Source organism: Habropoda laboriosa, unplaced genomic scaffold (assembly GCF_001263275.1).
Source record: "Habropoda laboriosa isolate 0110345459 unplaced genomic scaffold, ASM126327v1 scaffold65, whole genome shotgun sequence".
Classification (NCBI taxonomy): domain Eukaryota; kingdom Metazoa; phylum Arthropoda; class Insecta; order Hymenoptera; family Apidae; genus Habropoda; species Habropoda laboriosa.
Window position 1 is genome coordinate 4,778,308 of NW_017100254.1, and position 18,952 is coordinate 4,797,259.

Consider the following 18,952-nt stretch of genomic DNA (forward strand, 5'->3'; position numbering starts at 1 on the left):
AATGATATAGAAATGGTATATTAGATAAATAAAATATTTATAGAAAAAAAGAACTGCTTGTACAATACAATATTTTTCTGTAATTATATAATAAGTTGCATGCACACATATGTTTAAAGTTTTTGATTGTGCTTCGATTTATGCTGATAGAACTTCTTCAGCACATTTTTTTAATACATTCAATGCAAAATCAATGTCATTTTGATTGAGAAGAGTAGAAATACAAAGTCTGAGACTGGGCCTAGGTAAACTTTTTTCTGTTTCTAAGTACACAGGGGTTATAACTGCTAAATTATTTTCAATGCACATATCAGAGATTTTAGTAAGTAATTTTTCTTCTGTAGTACGGTCCATTCTGTTTTTCAAATATACATGTTTTACTGGAGATTCTGTAAAACTTGAACATTCTAAGCAATGAATGTTTTGAAGACCATTATTTATAGCTATACAATTATCTTTCAATGATTTAAATATACATGGGTTGTTTTTCATAATATCTAGGGAAGTAATAGCAGCAGATGTTAAGAGAGGTGGCAGTGACGCGGAAAAGCAATATCCAAGACCAGATAAGCGTTGATGTTCAATAATAAATGATGTGCCTACACAAAAACCACCAATAGATCCCATTGCCCAATCCAGAGATCCTAAAAATTATATAAAATATAATAATGGTTAACAACAGTAACTGATTATTAGAATAATGCATTACCAAATAATAAACATAATTTAATAATAATACTTACCTATAATCATATCAATTTCATGTCTAGGAATGTTGAAATGTTCAGTAACACCTTTTCCATATTTACCAAGGGTACCAAATGATATTCCTTCATCAATAAATATTCTTAACTTATATTTTCTACAAAGTGCAACTAACTCTGGTAAAGGACATATATTACCAGTATTCATGTAGATACCTTCAACTATTAAAAAGTGTTTAATTTTAGCTGCTTTTTTGGGATTTTGTTCATCCAGTTTTGCTTGTTTCGTCAATAAATTACAAAGATCATTCACATCATTATGTTTAAAATAGTGAATATTAGCTTTAGATGCATCTAATCCTTTTTGTATGGCAAAATTTACTTTTTCATCTACAAATACATGGTCTTTACGTTTACAATATGCTGCAATTGCAGATGCAATTGTACTAAATCCATATGAATATACAACTGCTTCTTCTGTATCTGTATAATTTGCTAAACATTCTTCTAATTCAAGGTGAACATCAACAGTACCGTAAAATCCACGTGGACCACAAGAACCTACTCCATATTTTCTTACTGCTGCTATTGCATCTTTTTCTATTTTATCATTTTCAGTTAAACCTAGGTAGTTGTGTGTACCCAAATTTAAGCAATCTCTTCCATTAATCACTATTCTTTTACCAGCTCTAGATGTTACACATCTTGGTTTTAAAGATGAATGATCTATTTGTGGATTATTTATAAGGGGTTCAGGTTTCCATTCTGCAAGTTTCTTTTCAATTTCATCTTCAGTTGGTATTCTCCCATTATTACTGTAATATCTTTTACTAATAAACCATATGAGCCAAAGAATTACGAATGTTGCTAGCAATGTATGGTACTGGGGTATTGTACTTAAAATTTCCATTGATTCAAAAAATATGAATTTTGTGTTCATGTTTTTATTTGTACAGTATTCTATGTATGCTATTTATACTTTGTTGGGACTTAACAAACTTAATCACTTTCTATATTTTCAACAAATATATTCTATATATTCAATAAAGTTATGTGTGCAATCTCATTACAGTAAAATATATGCTTCAAAAAGAATCACCTTTTTAAATAATTACACAAATTTACGGTGCTAATATTGTAAGAATTTGAAACTAAGTCGGTATTGCAACATACTATGAAACATTAAATCTGATAAGACAGATACTGTTAAAAAAAATATTAGATAAACCTAATTGTGACTCATCTCAATGACTGCGGTCACTTTTTTTAAGGAAGCAAAGCAAATTCAGATGGCAGCACTAATACTACATATAGGTCAGTGCGGAACACTTGAAGTGTTATTGTAAAATATATTTGAAATTTTGATTTTAGAATATACATACATCGTTGTACATAAAAGTTTTTTATATCTTAATCTTGTTACTATGACAATTTTAGTTCTTAAACAATATTATAGGAATAAGGCAAATTTTTGTAGAGGTAACATTTTTGAACATACGCGCATGTGCGATTTACAACTCTAAACTGGCATAATAGCAAGAGTAGTACTTCCGGTATCCGGCAAACGCCCCAGTGTATGTAGCAATGTTGTCAGATTGAAATCTTGGCACTTGTGTATCGTGTTTGTTGTATTGTTATTGAATCAATTGTCATAAAGTGTCAGTGTACATGCTGCTGAACTTAAATAAGGCTTCTTCGTGGTAAGTAAGTGTATATTTTTTAAGTAACATCCATTAATATATACCACAGCCGCTAGATGCATATTAACTGTGCTGAAAACATTTTGCTATTTATGGGGTTTCTGCAGTTTACATTGCCTATACTTTAAAGTTGTACACATACATATATACATATATGTGGTTGTAAGAAGTGCGGTGTAATACATACTTGATAAGTGATCGAAAAAGCTAAAATTATGGTTTTTTCCGAGAAAAGATATAAAAATGTGTTTGGTTTGGTTATGAACACGGTTATGCTTGTGTATACCTCCTGCTGCGTTTCGATTGTGAGTCATACTTTGCTGCACCTGACACTTGATACCTGGTAACGTACTTAAATATTTGACAATATTGAAAACTATACGAAATTTTATGAAATAAAATATCTAGCTGACCAAGGTACATGTTTACGCTCGTTACAAAAATGAAAATTTATATTTAAAATTTTACAAGTAACATTTAATCGAAGTAGTTTGAATTTGTTATCTATATAAGGATACATCTATTCAATGTATAAATTAATTAAATTTAAATGTATGGTACAAGAATGGAAAAACTGTATCTGATTATCTTTACTTAAAGTTACTATTTTGATTGTCCGATAATTTAGTTCGTTTAGTAATTATTAAAAAATTTATTTCCAAGATTTTGTATTATTAGGTTGGTTATACGATACGGTCCTGTGATTCTGACGCGAGATTAAAATTCCATCGTGAAAGCTGACGAAGTGAGTCCGTTATCATCATTCATCAGTTACACATTGAACGCATCAGTTTTTGTACTTTGTCCATTGTTACCTTTTTTTTTGTAATAATCATTTGTACAGTAGTTAAAAAAAATTATTCAAAATGTCGGAATTTGATAAAACGGTAGAAGATAACTCTCGAATGGTACCAGGTGCTTATAAAAAAGTTTTGAATATGTGGAAAAATCGTGAGTATAAATTAATTTTTGTATAGAAATAATATAACAAGTTATGTATACTAGCATTAGTATATATATAATCGAACAAATCCAAATAACAAAAATTTGAAGAATTTCGAAATGAATATCCTATTAATGAATTACATTGCTATAGTTTTGTGTAAATAAGTCATACAAAGGTATAAACTTTGAGATTATTATTATCTTAAGAGTGAATTGCAAAAACATGAAATTTGGATGCGTATTAACGTTTTACAGAATAGTATTTTTTTTATTTACTTTTACATTGATTTTTAAATTGCGTATTCATTTTAATTTTGTACATTACATTAAAAACCTTAATTTATATTAAAAATTCATTAAAATTTGTACGTATATGTGTATTGGGCAACATTTTTTTGAACAATCAAATGTGTTGCACATTGTAAATTCGTGTTATAATTTATAATATTTGAATTTACTCGGGACAAAAGCTTAATACAATCTATAAAATAACAATATCTCCATATGTTTTTCCTACAAATAATTAGATAAAATTTATAATTATCGGTACAAGTTATTTATCTATACGGTATGAGATATCAGACGTAATGAGTCACTTATTTGTTTGAACGTATTTGGTCATCGTTTCTGATTTTCCGATGGCAAACGTTTGAAAGCTTGAACTTACTATGCATCATACATAATAAAGTGTGTCATTAATACATAATATTTCTTGTAATACTGGAATTTTACAATGAGTAGAAGTTATAACATTATGGAACAATCTTTCATTAATAAACCGTGTACCATTTAGTTGTGATGTTGAATAGTTACAACTTAAAATTCGATAGTTCTGTTAGGATCCAAGTGGGTTTCGAAAGTCCTGTCGTGCACGTGGCTCCTTACCTAAGGAACTTGCAACAATTTCGGGTCTCGACCACCCTGTGGCAGCACCGTAGAGTGCCGGTCGAAACCTGAAGCGGTAGAGTATTGCGCCGGTTACTTCCAAAGTAGACTGTTTTTGAGGGTAGACACTCCACCCTTACAGATTTTGTGCATTTATTCATATTTTTCATTCGTAACGTGCATTATAATTCAAGTTTATCTTCTTTTTTAGTATCAATTATGTCCGAGTAAATCAAAGAGATTGGGAACATTTGTTATTTTTAGGTATTTGGGTGGTGTTCAAAGAGCAAAGCAAACTTTTTATTAACGAACGTTAAGTAACATTGAAATGCTGGTTTAAAAGTGTGTACAATTTCAATGCGCGTTGTAGAGCTTTTTAATGAAAATTGATCCGTTTGTCGGTGAACAATAATCTCGTCTGATACATGATTAATTAATTTACATAGTCAATTATATTGTGCACTATTGAGTTAATAAAAGTGATTCATAGGAAATGAATGTATGTAAATTTCCTTAATGGTTTGAACATTTGTTCGTCTGTAATCTCGTTCGTCGTATTACTTCTGGATATTCAAACGACATGTGCTTGTGATATTATTTAGTTACATATGTGTTTTCATCCATTGTCTTTTTAAAACATATCGAATTGCTAATTATTAACATTATTGTTATTACTACGATTATGAGAGACGTGGGTACAGTTTATATTTGGGAGGTTGGCTATAACTGAAAATCATTACAAGATTAGACGGATTAGACGTGATATGTAGTATATCAAGATAAATGCATGTAACTGAGAATTTTATGATTGTTGTTGTTTTTTTACATATATTTCAAGTAGATTTGACGAACATACAACGTCCATTTCTACTATCAGATTAATATCGAAAATGTAAACTTGGGCGTTGTTGGAATCGATCATCACGCCATCAAGGGAATTTCGCGGGGAAAATATATGTTATAGATCTCGTTCAGTTAGAATTCCTCGAAAGAGTTGTGTTTTCATTGCAAATGACTTTATACCTTTTATGAGAACATTACCAAAGTGTTTCTAAAAACTGTTATTTATAAATGATAATTAAAGTGAAGATTTGTGTTGTTGAACTGTAAAACAAATTTGATACAAGTTATATTATATCTCTGTTATATTAGAGGTAATGGATAAACAGTGTTTCGACATTATACGCTGATTGTTAATATTACATGTTTAGTAATTGCTGTGGAAAAAAGAAAATCAAAAAAGTGTTAATTGCCGATTGTATTGTTTTGGTAACGCGCGTATATAATTGGTAGTGTACGACATTAACGGATGCATAGCAGTATATACACAAACCGGCTGTGAGTAAATGTAATTCATACGGTTGTATACTGAACAATTTATAGTGCGTGATTCCCGTAGGAAATCCGGTTGAAACGAAATATTCGTTCGCCTAGTTTTGTTGCCTGAGAAAGGACCAGCAGAACGTGTGCTTAAAACTAAATTATTCAAATACCCAGTTATTCTTCGGCTGTGAAGGATCAGTGTTGAACTTGAACCTAAATATTAAAGTGTTCTTCTAATCGTCGTTATTATCTTTAATAATATTTCAATCGTCAATAATCGTTATTCATTAAGATATATATATAACAATATTTTATATTCTTACGAGCTTAACTATATTTACGTTATTCAAGTATACTTCATTCTTGTTGACACATATAAAACGTTTCGATAAATTTTACCGCGTCTTTCAAAACGACTGATTCGAGATAATCGATAATTGTGATATAAACGATATCGAGGGAAAAGAACTGTGACGTATAATATACATATATATATACATGCATATATATATATATATACGTATATAAAGGCCTATCAGTTTAAAAGCATAAAAAATTCGGTTGAAAGCACCGAAAGCATTTATTGCTGACACAAGGGAAATCCATAATCGATATTGACGATGTTTAAATGCTGCGTATGCAATAAAAGCTCGAAGAAGGAGAAGCCGAACGGCGAGGTGGCAAAGTCGACGCCAAAGCAAAGTCAGAAGTCGACTGACTCGCAGTTAGCTGGCATCGATTGTTCGAGGTCCGAGGAAAATGGACCGATCGGACGAGAAGAGAAGCTGAACGGTGACGTGCAGAGATTTGAGAAAGTTTCTCCGTCCATGGAGAATAATAGTTCTGCAGATGTTATCGATGACTTGACTGTCAAGAGTCCGTTGCCTTCGAGCAAGCGTGACGAGGTCAACGATGATCCTCGATCGCGAACAGAATCGATAGTGAAATCGAACGACAAGGGGGACGACATCGAAAATGCGAGTGATCGAAGGAAGGTGGCAGCAGAGGAGGGAAGCGGCGAGGCAAATGGAATTAAGGATGCAAGTGTAAATGGAGAGGTGGATGGGAGTAACAATGTAAGCGGAAACGGCGACGGAGGTGGCGCGGGTGGAGTGATGAAAACAATACTGAATACTGGGGCTTCTAGTACCGTAAAAACTAATCTTTATGATTCTACCGCGTATATTGAGAGAACAATCGATGATGGACCAGAGGAGGAAGGCGATGATTCCGTTTTTGAAGCTTGTCCGAATGATACCAACGTGAATAAAAAGACACAGCCAGGTATATTTTTATTGATGCGGTGTTCATTTCTTATCTTTTTTTTTCTTTTTCTTTTTAACTAAATTCAAATATGCAATTTCCTCACTTTGCTGATCATTTTTCCTCCATTTTTTTTTTCTTTGAAATTATATCACGATTGACTTTACATTTGAACTTTGTGGTAATTTGAAAATACAAAAATGAAAGTTAGCGAACTTTGTTGTCGTTCTTGTAGAATTTGGAATATTTTAAATTGTTCAAATTGACGATTGAGAAAATTGCATTGATTAAGTAACTTTTACATGGGACAAAGTGTCTATATTCGGGTATACAATGTGCAGTTTCGTCAATTCCTCGTTGGCTATCGGAGGAGGAAGATGGCGAGCATGACTCGGAAGAGTGCAGCGGAATGCAGGAACCACCGGCGACGCCGGTTGCTCGTGACGAACTAGCTTTAAGGCGTCACAGATTCTTCTCCGATTTGTTGCACGCCGCGCAAAACGCGACGGAGCACAGAGTGAGGTTTGACCCCCTAGGACCGATGGTGCACGCTGGTTAGGGCTCACCCTAAATCCATTTCTTACTTTGTATGATTTTTGAATTTTCCGTTTCAATTCATTTTGTTAGCTTAATTGTATCAGATACAAATGAAGTGATTTATTTATCGAATGTGTTTCATAATAATTGGAGAACCTTTTTGGATGATTGTTTGAGATCACGTCTAGTAAAGTATGTTATGTAAACATATAATATTATCGAGAGATATTTACGTTTAACAGTTACAATTTTTTAAGCTTTACGATTCTATTGACAAATTATCGATACCAAGAGATTTGCACTAAGATTGTAATAATTTGTTGCTTGTTTTTATTTAGATTCGAGAAGTATATTTTGAAAGCCTGATTGTGGGTAAATCTTGAAACAATTGTAACTGTACAGACATTAGAGAACGTATATTTATGTGACATTTTTACTCAAAATTGAACCTGCAATATGATCTTTCAAACAATCTGTCCAAGCTTTTCATACTTGTTCTGGACAGTATATATGTATGTGGCTATATTTTTATTCCATTTTTGATACAACAATGTTATTGCTTTAAGTGTAAGTGTGTCCTTAAGTTATCACAATAGCATATTATACAAATTTAAGGTATCATTTTTTGAGTATTTCTTTTTAAATGTAATTTCTCGTATCTTTACCAAAACTTGTAAACATTGTGGATAACATATCAATGTATTTACGTTATAGCTGATAATTTCGTAAAAGGCTATTATTTCACGAACTGTTTGTTCCTCACTAATATTATGTTTGAGTTGTGACAAAGAATATAACCGCTTTAAAACTTTTCTGTTTTATACATTGTTACCGTCGAGTGCAATATTTTCGTTTTTACTGATCTATGAAATTTTCAACATCTTCTGTGTAATCGAGTATATTTGTTATGATAAAAAGGGAAAATTTACGATTGGTTGAAACACATTTAAAACTAGCCATTTCTATGATCCTTCATTTTTTCTTAGAATCAAAAATTTCTTGTTAATTGTAAGTATAAAGTATACGTATCTAATACACGTTTTTTTTTAAATTTTGTGTACATGATGAATAACTTCAATTATAAATTACGAAATATTTTGTACTTAGGTGTATTTATACATTGAATGTAGGTTATGCAAAGAATTTATAATTATTAAACATTTATAAATGCGTGGGATCTTCCATATAAAATGCTATCTACCCACGCGTAACTAAATTTTCGCAGTTTCCTAAGAATAGGCCGCGGCACACACTCGCGTTGAATATCATTAGAACCGCGGTTTAGTTCATCAAGCGTTTCTGTAAAGGCTAGAGGATCTTGTGTGTAGAAGCTTTCATTCCTGTAGGAAAATAATCTTTGATAAAGAGAATGAACGTTAAACAAAGGATGATCTAAAAATTAGTGTGTCGTTGGTCACAGGTTGAATCGGTAATATATTAATTCATTTCTATATTATTTCACGTCTTTATATTAATTTTAATGTTATGTATAATTTAAAGAAACTTTATATTTGAAATTTATTATTCTACCATTTATAAGTTTTCGTAACAACAATACAACAATATATATTTATTATAACATGAACGTAACGGAAATACCACTTCATTTTGTGTAATTTCTTTTTATAGTTTTTTACAATCTATTATTATAATCTGTGATTATAATAATCATTAATTTGTCTTGTATAAATATTCTCAAGTACACGCAAATGTATTTCTAACATTACATGTTGCTTGCCACATAATGATCTAGTGACTGTGGATGTTGATGTAACTATTTATACATACATTCTATATTTAATGTATCCGCTATATGTGCGAACTTTCTGGAGTACATTTTCTTTAATTACCGAAAATTTGATATTATCAATATTATAGAAAAGTTGTTAGCTGTGCACAAACAAAAATTGGATTTTAATCATTATATATAAAATAGTATAATTACAAGTAAAAAGTAACGATTTTGTCATAAAATTGTACGAATATGGGCATTAAATATTGTTTGCTCTTTAGATGTATTTATAGTTACTTTTTGAAGAATAAATGAAATATGAAAATGAAAATTTTTTAAAAACTTTCATATTAAATATATTAAAACATTTCTTTTGTATCTTATAAAGTATGTATTCTAATTAAAGGTTGTGAAGCTAGCGATAAGGAGGATCATTTGGAAGAACTGGTGAATAGATTAGAAAACGTTACTAAAAGATTGGAGAAAGTAAGAACCCAGTCTGTAACAGAAACTCAAGACTCTGCTGTTCAAACAAATACACCATCACCAAGGAGGTCTCAACCAGTGAAAAATAGTGAATTAGTACAGTCTAACTCACCTGTACACTCAACAGATAAACAAACATCAAGAAAATTTATCAGCATGTCAGTTACAGGATATGAAGATCTTTTAGCTGGTCCTGTAAAAGAATATTTACAACTGAGTGACAAAATTGGTGGTGATGTAGCTACACACAGCAAATTTGTAGAAAAAGCATTTCAGTAAGCACTTCAATATAAATCTCTGTATTTTAAATGCTGTATGTATAAGTTATTGAGCACTGTAATTCTCTTTATAGAATTCAGCTTGAATTTATTCGGACTGCCGCAAGTCGTCCTGCTCCAGTAAACCAATCAGAGCAAATAGCTCTTCTTGCACCTACATCCACACAAATTCAACACATTCAAGAATTTCGTGAGAAAAATAGGGTATCTCAGTTTTTCAATCATTTGTCAGCAATTAGTGAAAGTATTCCAGCTTTGGGATGGGTTGCAGTTTCACCTACTCCAGCTCCCTATGTCAAAGAAATGAACGACGCTGGACAATTCTATACCAATCGTGTATTAAAAGAATGGAAGGAAAAGTAAGTCTCATTATAGATGGCTAATCATGGCTAAATTTTTTTTGTTTTTTTTCTTTACGGTGTATACTACGTTCCTTTAAAATTAATTACCGATGCAGAGTTCATTTAGCCTTTTATACTTGCAGAGATAAAGTACATGTGGAATGGTGCAAAGCTTGGGTACAGACATTAAGTGATCTTCAGCAATATGTACGTCAGCATCATACAACAGGACTGGTATGGGCAAAAACTGGCTCGGTCCCGGCGGGCATACCACCGCCTCCACCACCATGCATGCCTATGGGAGAGATTACACCAGCCAATATTGCCGATGACAGAAGTGCTCTTTTCGCTGAAATTAACCAAGGAGAAGCTATTACAAAGAGTACATATTAATAGTTATTACATACTTTTAGTTTATTAAATAATAAAATTTATAACATTAATTGATATTTCATAGATTTAAAGAAAGTTACTTCTGACATGCAAACGCATAAGAATCCTTCATTGAGAACTGGGCCAGCGCCATTTAAAGCTCAACATGTTGGCGATGCTACATCAATGAAAACACTAACATCTGCAAATGCTTCAATGGAAAAATCTCCTGTATTTACTAGAGATGGAAAGAAATGGCTTGTGGTATGTAATGAGATTTATCGATTTATTGTATTAGAAAATTTATTTTACTCATGAAGTATATGTTCTGTTTGTTATAGCAATACCATAAAGGTAATAAAGATCTACTCATTGACAGCGCGGAAATGAACAATGTGGTTTACATGTTCCAATGTCAAGATAGTACCTTAGTTGTCAAAGGCAAAGTCAACACCATTACTATGGACTCATGTCGTAAATCATCTGTTGTTTTTGACTCTGTTGTGTCGAGTATCGAATTCGTCAATTGTCAGAGTGTACAAATGCAGGTATGTTATTTAGTGTTATTACTAATAAAGAAATTCGTGTTTAGTATCTGGTAGTTTTCACCAAATATTGTGTAAAAAAAAATGTTTATTTCCAAATGGGTACATGTATGTACAACATAATTACACAGAGTACACGTCCTATATTAGAAAATGAAAGAGCAATACTACAAAAAGTATAATAGTGATTATCAATAATGAATTTTATAAATATGCTTGTAATTTAATTCTATTTAAAATTTTAATATTCCGATACAAGTTTCCTACAAACGTTTTGTAACTCTTGTAGATGTATAAAATTTGGTTCCTGATGAAGAATGTCAAGTAACGCTATATATTCTTCATTGTTCAGCTCTTTAGGTGTTCCGCATATTTGAAATTTATTTAATGTGCTTTTCGATGTTCTTAAGACATTTTCTAAATCCGATATTGATGTACTTGTATCGATAACGGAAGGTTTAGCAGTTACGTCGATTTCTCTTTGTTCAACAGATAAGAAACATAAATTTTTTAATTTATCATTTAAGAGCACATTAGTCAAGGGATCATTTTGTGTTTTTAAAGCCGATAAACTAGTTGACGTCGATTGATCTAATTCATCATTATTATTTAAAATGGAAGAAACGACTGTAACAATTTTACGCATTGTATTCTTTTCATTCTCTGCAAAGACCTCTTGAAGTTCTTCATTTTTTTCGTTAGCTTGATTTTCTTCCATCTTCTGTATACTTATTTTTCTATTTTTGATATATTCTAGAAATTTATTTGGATCCACTATTTTTGTGGTATTATGGTCATATTTTGTGAATATGTTAACATATATTACCATTTGTTCTTGCGGTGTAGCATTACTACTAATATATTCACTTATTTTTTGTACAATGTGTGATTTTTGCAATGAATCTTGCTTACCATTATCATCATCATTTCTTTTTTCTACGCATCTGTTTATTTCTTCTACATGTGTGTCACAATTTTTTGCTGTACCTTCGACTTGTATTTTTTCCATTATATCTTGATTTTTATCGCACAAATTGTCCTTCCAGAACATAGTCATCGTTAGTGGTCCCCTTACCGGACTCTTAGGTCGCGTTTCATTTTCGGATCTTCGAGCTGCTTCTAACCGACTTTTCAAAATTGGTATACAAGATCTTGAAGATATTTTTGGTGTTGGTGAGAGAGGTTTTAAATGATCTTTTAGTTTTAATTTATTTTCAAATGATTCAGTATAATTTACAAAATTTGTATTGCTTGGAGATTCTCGTGATTGTAGAGTAAGTTGTTTTTGTAATTCGTCCGTTCGAAAACTTATTTGTGATCTGGATCTTTTTTTATCTAGTTTAATATTGGTTTCTTTATTGTGTCCAGGTTCTGTTGATAAGTCTTTTAATTTTGTATATGTTTTTTGTCTATTTTCTACTTCAGTTTGAGTGGTGTGCAGTAAATCAGATTTTAAATTTTTTACAATTGGCTTTTCTAATTTCTTAGATTTTAAAGTGTAAATCTCATTACTTTCCGATTTCTCTGACTCATTGCTTCTTTTTATTATTTTATTGTTTTTTATCTCGTTTGTGGAAAATTGATGGAGCGATGTATTCGACGGGATAGTAGATTGCTCAATATTTAATTTTTTTGTGCTATTTATTGGCAAAATAGGTTGTGCTTTATCACTTGTAACACTTTTTACCAATTGGAAATTGTAGTTACTATTATCATTATATGAAGCTGGATATTTATTGTATAAAATTTCATTTTCTTTTCTTGAACTTTTCGTTTCATTGGTAGAAAGTATATCTGTATTTTTTACATCATTTTTAGAACAAAACGGCTCGATTTTATCACTCGTTTTATTAGTGAAATCTCGTAATTTTTGTGTAATATCATATAGATTACTTGAAGCATTGATAGAAAATTGGTTAGTATTTGTTGTGGTTATAACATTAATTTCATCATTTTCACCTGACGTGGGAATAGATAATGTTTCGGTATTTCCAATATTTTTTGCATTTTTATCTTTATAATGTAGCTTATCTTCCTTATCCTCTTCTGTATATAAATTTGAATTTGAGTAGTTTCCAAAATGTTTTGAGTGCGTGCTATGTAATTTTGTAGTTGAACTTAAACCTTCGTCCGTAAAATACATACTACTATGTGAAGAAATGAGGTTGGAGTAAGATTTATAAAAGTCCACCTTATTGATTAATTCCTCTTTACCTAGACTTGCAAAGGAATTTTCTGCAACCGAATTATTTGTTCTATCCTTGGGTTTATCGTTTTCGTTGCAATGAATTTCTGTTTCATAATTGTCGGTATTTGTTGTATTATATTGTTGGAGAGTAATTGTATTTGTTGAAAACGTTTTTGCATCTTTCTCAATCATACAGTCATCACTAAATTCTTTGTTAATGTTTGACCAATTTATGTTTAATCTTTTTTCATCTATCGATTTATTAACTAATAATGTTGCAGATGGTGGTTCTGGAATGATAGAATCGTTTGAGTGATTTATACTGGATGCTAATGAATCCTGCATTAAATTCGTTTCAAGTGAAGTTTCTTTACTTTCACTGAGCGATGATTCGTATATTTGATCTTCAGCCATGTAATGAGTTTCTGACATTTTTTCGATGTCTGTGGTTATCAGCGTTTGTTCAATTAACGAACACGCTCCAGGATTTCTTTTTAAAGTCAAATTCGGGTTGCATGTTAAAATTTCACGATCTTCTATGTACTTGCCATCATCTGATACATTTAAGTTTGCGTTTAACATATCGTCTTCAGTGTTTTTAGTACACGACACGTCTGCATATTGCTTCAGAGATATGGAGTTCAGTGTTTTGGGCGCCACGCTTGCATTTGAATTTTCAATTTCTTCTTCCAACAAACATTCGTCTAAATTTTGCGAAAACAATTCTACACTATTAATATTCCGATTAATAAATTCATTTATACTATTCATGCGCATAAAATGCTCTTTGAAACTTTCTTTTTCATGTATCTCATTGTAACATATCTCTTCCTCGTTTGTATTTATTTCTGTTGAGTTCAAGCAGCTTGTAAATTTCAATTCCATAAGCTTTTCATCAGATTTATCTACAGTATTATTTAAGTACTTTATTTGCAGATTACTTGGAATCACTTTTGGGGATTCATTTTCACGATAATGATTCTGTTTTGATAAAGGTCGTTCATTAATTTCATTTTCTTCTTGAAGTATGTTACTCAGGCTAAAATATTCAGAAGGTGAATCAAGATTGCTTTTTGAGTCAAAATATTCTTTGTGTACGTTTGAATTCTTAATTTCATTTTGTTGCGTGAGTAAATTATTATTAAATTGTTTGCACTGTTTTAGATTGAAGTACATGTAGGTTTTGCTAGTCCTTTCAGTAGAGCTGCTAACAGACTGTTCTTCCGAAATTATGTCCAGGAATTTTGATTGAAGGTTATTAGTAACATAAGAGTATGTACCATAATCTGACACAGATTGATTATTTATCTCTTTTCCCTGGTCATCTATGTAGCATATTTTTTCCAGTTCAACGCGCGTTAATAATGCCTTTTTGAATTGTAACGCTTCTTGAAGCAATAGAGCAGTCGACTTATCATCAAATTCACTCTCTTTTGATGCTTCTGTGCGACTTGAAGTTGGTGATATTATTCCATCTTCGTCGGTTTCCCTAGGAACTTGATATTCATCAGAGTAGCTAAATGACTTTTCTGGATCGTCCTCTACGTATATGTTTGTTAACGACGTGAAATTTTCTGCTAGCGTTAGTTTTTTATTAACATCTTTTCCTTTAGAGGAGTCAGAGGAAATAGTATAATATATCCTTTCAGGTATTCTTTCATATGTAATGTTAGAAGGGTATACAGTTCTATTATTCTTAAGAACCTCTAACTCATGATTATTTGAGAGAGATATCTTAGATTTAGATTTCTCTGTGATTGAACAACAAGGATTATTTATATCACTTATACTACATGTATTAAATATGTTGGAATAACTTTGAATGGACACCATGGAACTTTTGCCAGATTCATCACTTTCATACTGTTCAGAGCTATTGGAAGTTATTCGTTGTATTCTATTGTAACTGTTTCTGGTGCCAGCGCTAAAATTTACTTTGTTTCTTCTATTTTTATTCATGCTGTCAGTTTCGGTTGTCACCGAGACAAGTGTGTCCACAACGTTTTGGCAAACACTATTTATGTTATTGTTTTTTTTCTGTTGTTTTTCTAACGTTTTTGGCTCAATATTTTGTAACTCGTACATACGAAGAACATTATGTAAGCTTTCTAACTTTTTTTTCACTTGGTACAAGGCTTCTTGAGATGTTTTTATGTATTTGTTTTGTTCACATAACTTAGAAATTAGCATGTTTGAGGTTGATTGTCGCGGAAACACGTCACTGGAAAATGCTATATTCCTTCCTGGAGGTAATAAACGTTTATCAATCATTTTCATAACCGGATAAATTGTATTTGTTAGCTGAAAACAATCATGATTATTCTCTTGTTTGTTATTTGTTTTTTCAACGATCTCCTTATTCTTTGTGTTTTCCTGTTTGTCACTTTCGTTTTCTTTAAAGTTTTGGCTTAATTTAGTTAGGTCTTTTTGTTGGATACATCCTTCCTGCTGTAAGAGAGTCGAACGGTTTATTAATAATCCGGTATTATTTTTTCTTACAGTTTATCTTGCTTGTTTGTCTTTACCTGTGCATCTGACCAAATACTTCTAATTGAGGATCCATCGCTAATTTCAGAAGAACTACAGACCAAACCAAGATTTTTATTGCTATCATGTAATTGTTTCAAATATTGTTTGCAATCATCCATAGTTTTCGCGAATTCCTTACAAGCACCAGTCATTTGTTTGGTTTCAGCATGCTTCGATTCCTTTTTCATTTTTCTTGCTGATTTATTGTTTTTTCGTTTCGAAAATTGCGGAAGCGATATAGCGTTTCTATTTTGCACTTCTAAATTGTCACTCCTCAATGACTCGCGATACTTCCGATTGGTAATGTTATTAAACACAGGATTTATCCTGTAATTAAAATTATCTTAGTATGCCAATAACGTGGTTGAGAGCATATCTGGAAAACATGTTTGTCTACTTTAAAGATTTGTCACTGCTACTTTTGGACGATTTACTACTGTGCTCTATTGGCAAATTCTCTTGTTGAAGATAAGAGTACATGCTCTTCTTCTTTGCATCAAATAATTCTGTTAGACGATGTTCCGATGGGTAATACTTCAAATATGAAACGTACGATTCGTTTTTCTTGGGGCTAAAATAAACGAAACTTACGTTCTCAATCAAGTTACATTTTTCTCATTTGTAATATCTTATCAGGAATATTGTTTAGAAGTCAAATCCTTATGAAGAGAGTAAACATATCATTTTTATGAACATTGAAATGAAATAGCCAAACGAAAAAGTAAAACGGAGGAAAACAATGTACAAAGAAACAATTATACGACGACAATTGTAAAACGTGTTAATACCTTAATAATACATGTTTTATCCAATTATTGCGGTCATTGGGATTGGACAAAGTCAGTCGAAGATTTCGTAAATTTTTCTTGAAGTTTGATTTCTGAACTTGATGAGGCAAAGGCCAAGCACCATATTGGAGTTTGTATGTTAAAACGTTAACTTTTAACTCGAGGTCTTCCACTTTATATCCTACTTTGTTAAGTATGTCGTTATCTACAGCAGTGTTATTATGGTATTTCCCTTTGGAATATATTATACGTGCTAATATGGTGCATACGAAGAGTGCGGCTAATACCTTAACATATTAACATCATTATTAAATATTATATATTTTCTAACTATGTATATAATTTTGCCTTTCTTGCTTTCGTGAACATAGCGTTCAGATATAATAAATCATATCATTTTCAAGAACTTACCTGACCGCTATGTTCATAGACTTCTAATTCGATATTCATTTCAAGTCAAAAATAATAATTTTCTGTACCCGCCAGATTATGCTTTCGTTCCTCAAACAGTCAAGAACGTCGGTTACAATCTCACTCCAAATGTAATTTGCGATTGCTCTGGGACATTCTTTCCAGTCAATTTCACAGATCATTTGTACGGGTTCAAGATTTCCGCCTGTTTACATCAATTAGGTGCTTTAATAATGTATACTTTATGCAAAAGTTTTGTAACGAAATTGCTTTACGATGAAACAGATTTGTTTTTTTTTTTTTCAACTAGAAACATTAAATTCCAATTACGACAGATAATTAGAAATAAACAGATCTTACCGAATTGCCAATGCATTTTAGAAATGGTTGTAGGTTGTGTTAAGTGTATTGTAAAAATTCAACTATAGGTTTCTAAATGTCATCAGTTTCTTCCTATAATTATTTAGGATGTGTACTATGTGAAATGTGATAGATTGAAAGAAACCTCGACTGGCAGTTGTTTTTTCTCGACGTTATAAATAGCGATAGTGTATACAAAGTGTGTGCAAAATTATTCTACTTTCATGCAATTAATAGTTTATATTTTTTCATCTTTAATCGCAGGTGCTAGGAAAAGTCCCTACTATCTCTATCGATAAAACGGATGGTTGTCAAATGTATTTGAGCTCACAGTCAATGGATGTGGAAGTTATTAGTAGCAAGTCTAGCGAGATGAATGTTATGGTACCCCAAGCGAACGGAGATTATGTAAGATTTAGTGAATTTAAGTATACGTCGAATGAAGTATTTTCAACGATTAGGTTTAGTAATATTTTTGTATGTTCGCGTATCAATTGTTTTCTTCATATTTTTACAGTCGGAGTACCCCGTACCGGAGCAATTCAAAACAACTATCAGTCCGAAGGGTCTCAATACAATCGCGGTCGGTTCACTTGGCTAAAGCGTCGGTAGTTCGATTATTCATAGCCTACACTAAACGTCTGTCTAAGAGTACAGCTCTCATTAGAGATATCATCTTCAGAGGATTCGTCGAATTATTATTTATTGCTTCTTTAATTAATTTAAGAATTAGAAGAAGGATGGAGGACTAAAGGAAGGCGCGAGTACAGTTTCGAAAGCATAGAATTAAATTAGATAAATCGATTGAACATTTTAACATTACAGCCCTATCTCATTTCGACAGCCATGCGCGTTTCGTGAAGATCACCGTTTCTGTTCAGGTTGAAATTGAAATCATGTTGAAATGACGCTCAATTAAACTCAATTAAATTATTAAATTTATATATAAAACAGTCAACCATTCGATTCTCTGCGACCTGATGTTTTGTAATATAGTGGTAATTAGAATTTTAATGATTGTGATTCGTCTAGCAATGGTGATAATGTTAAAACATAGAATCGACAGTCTTCACGAAAATATTATTACGCACGCTGGTGCTTTGAGATTAGGAGACTGTAGGTTTGATTAAAATATAAAGGTATGGACAAAAGTTTTTCTACCTTCGAATTGGACCTTTTATACATTTACACCATTTTTTATCGTGATCCAACTTTTGTCCACACCGTTCGCTTCTTGAGACTATCCAGTCGACTCACCAAGGAATTGTAACACGCTATTATCGGTGGGAGAAGAGCGAGTGCTGCACGTATACACAATTTTTGAGAAAGCACAATCAGGAAGCATTCACGAGTCATTTATAAAGTATTAAGGATTTCATATAAGTAATTCGATGTATTATTTCTAGACTGTTTTTTCTTTTTCATAGTATCAGCTCATCTTCACGTTTTATTTTTAATGTCCACTTCACGTTTTCGTTCACGTATAATGTATCAGTTGAGAAATTATTTCATGCCTAGTACACAGTTGTGGTGCTGTACGTCCTGAATTCCCATGACAATTATAC

The 18,952-nt window shown here is 31.7% G+C and overlaps 2 protein-coding genes across 3 annotated transcripts; one reads left to right on the forward strand and one right to left on the reverse strand.

Annotated features, from left to right (window-relative positions):
* Positions 1-102: 102 nt before the first annotated feature.
* Positions 103-1,674, reverse strand: LOC108572412 (serine palmitoyltransferase 1). Its single transcript, XM_017934649.1, has 2 exons — positions 744-1,674; positions 103-644 (listed from the first exon to the last, which is right to left on the reverse strand). The coding sequence occupies exons 1-2, from the start codon at positions 1,642-1,644 to the stop codon at positions 139-141; spliced, it is 1,407 nt and encodes a 468-aa protein (XP_017790138.1). The 5' UTR covers positions 1,645-1,674; the 3' UTR covers positions 103-138.
* Positions 1,675-3,291: 1,617 nt separating this feature from the next.
* Positions 3,292-18,711, forward strand: LOC108572320 (adenylyl cyclase-associated protein 1). Of its 2 annotated transcripts, XM_017934533.1 has the most exons (9): positions 6,178-6,841; positions 7,162-7,374; positions 9,496-9,850; positions 9,928-10,212; positions 10,338-10,576; positions 10,652-10,830; positions 10,908-11,114; positions 17,652-17,795; positions 17,905-18,711. In XM_017934533.1, the coding sequence occupies exons 1-9, from the start codon at positions 6,178-6,180 to the stop codon at positions 17,986-17,988; spliced, it is 2,370 nt and encodes a 789-aa protein (XP_017790022.1). In that variant the 3' UTR covers positions 17,989-18,711. The 2 variants fall into 2 exon arrangements, with proteins under 2 accessions (XP_017790023.1, XP_017790022.1); XM_017934534.1 differs by lacking the exons at positions 6,178-6,841; positions 7,162-7,374 and adding an exon at positions 3,292-3,355.
* Positions 18,712-18,952: the final 241 nt, after the last annotated feature.

Coding starts and splice junctions, on each gene's coding strand:
- LOC108572412 (XM_017934649.1), bottom strand. CDS start 1,644: ATGAACACAAAATTCATATTTTTTGAATCAATGGAAATTTTAAGTACA. Junction 645..743: donor TGAAATTGATATGATTATAG/GTAAGTATTATT, acceptor TATAATTTTTAG/GATCTCTGGATTGGGCAATG.
- LOC108572320 (XM_017934533.1), top strand. CDS start 6,178: ATGTTTAAATGCTGCGTATGCAATAAAAGCTCGAAGAAGGAGAAGCCG. Junction 7,375..9,495: donor AGGACCGATGGTGCACGCTG/GTTAGGGCTCAC, acceptor TTCTAATTAAAG/GTTGTGAAGCTAGCGATAAG. Junction 10,577..10,651: donor AGGAGAAGCTATTACAAAGA/GTACATATTAAT, acceptor GATATTTCATAG/ATTTAAAGAAAGTTACTTCT.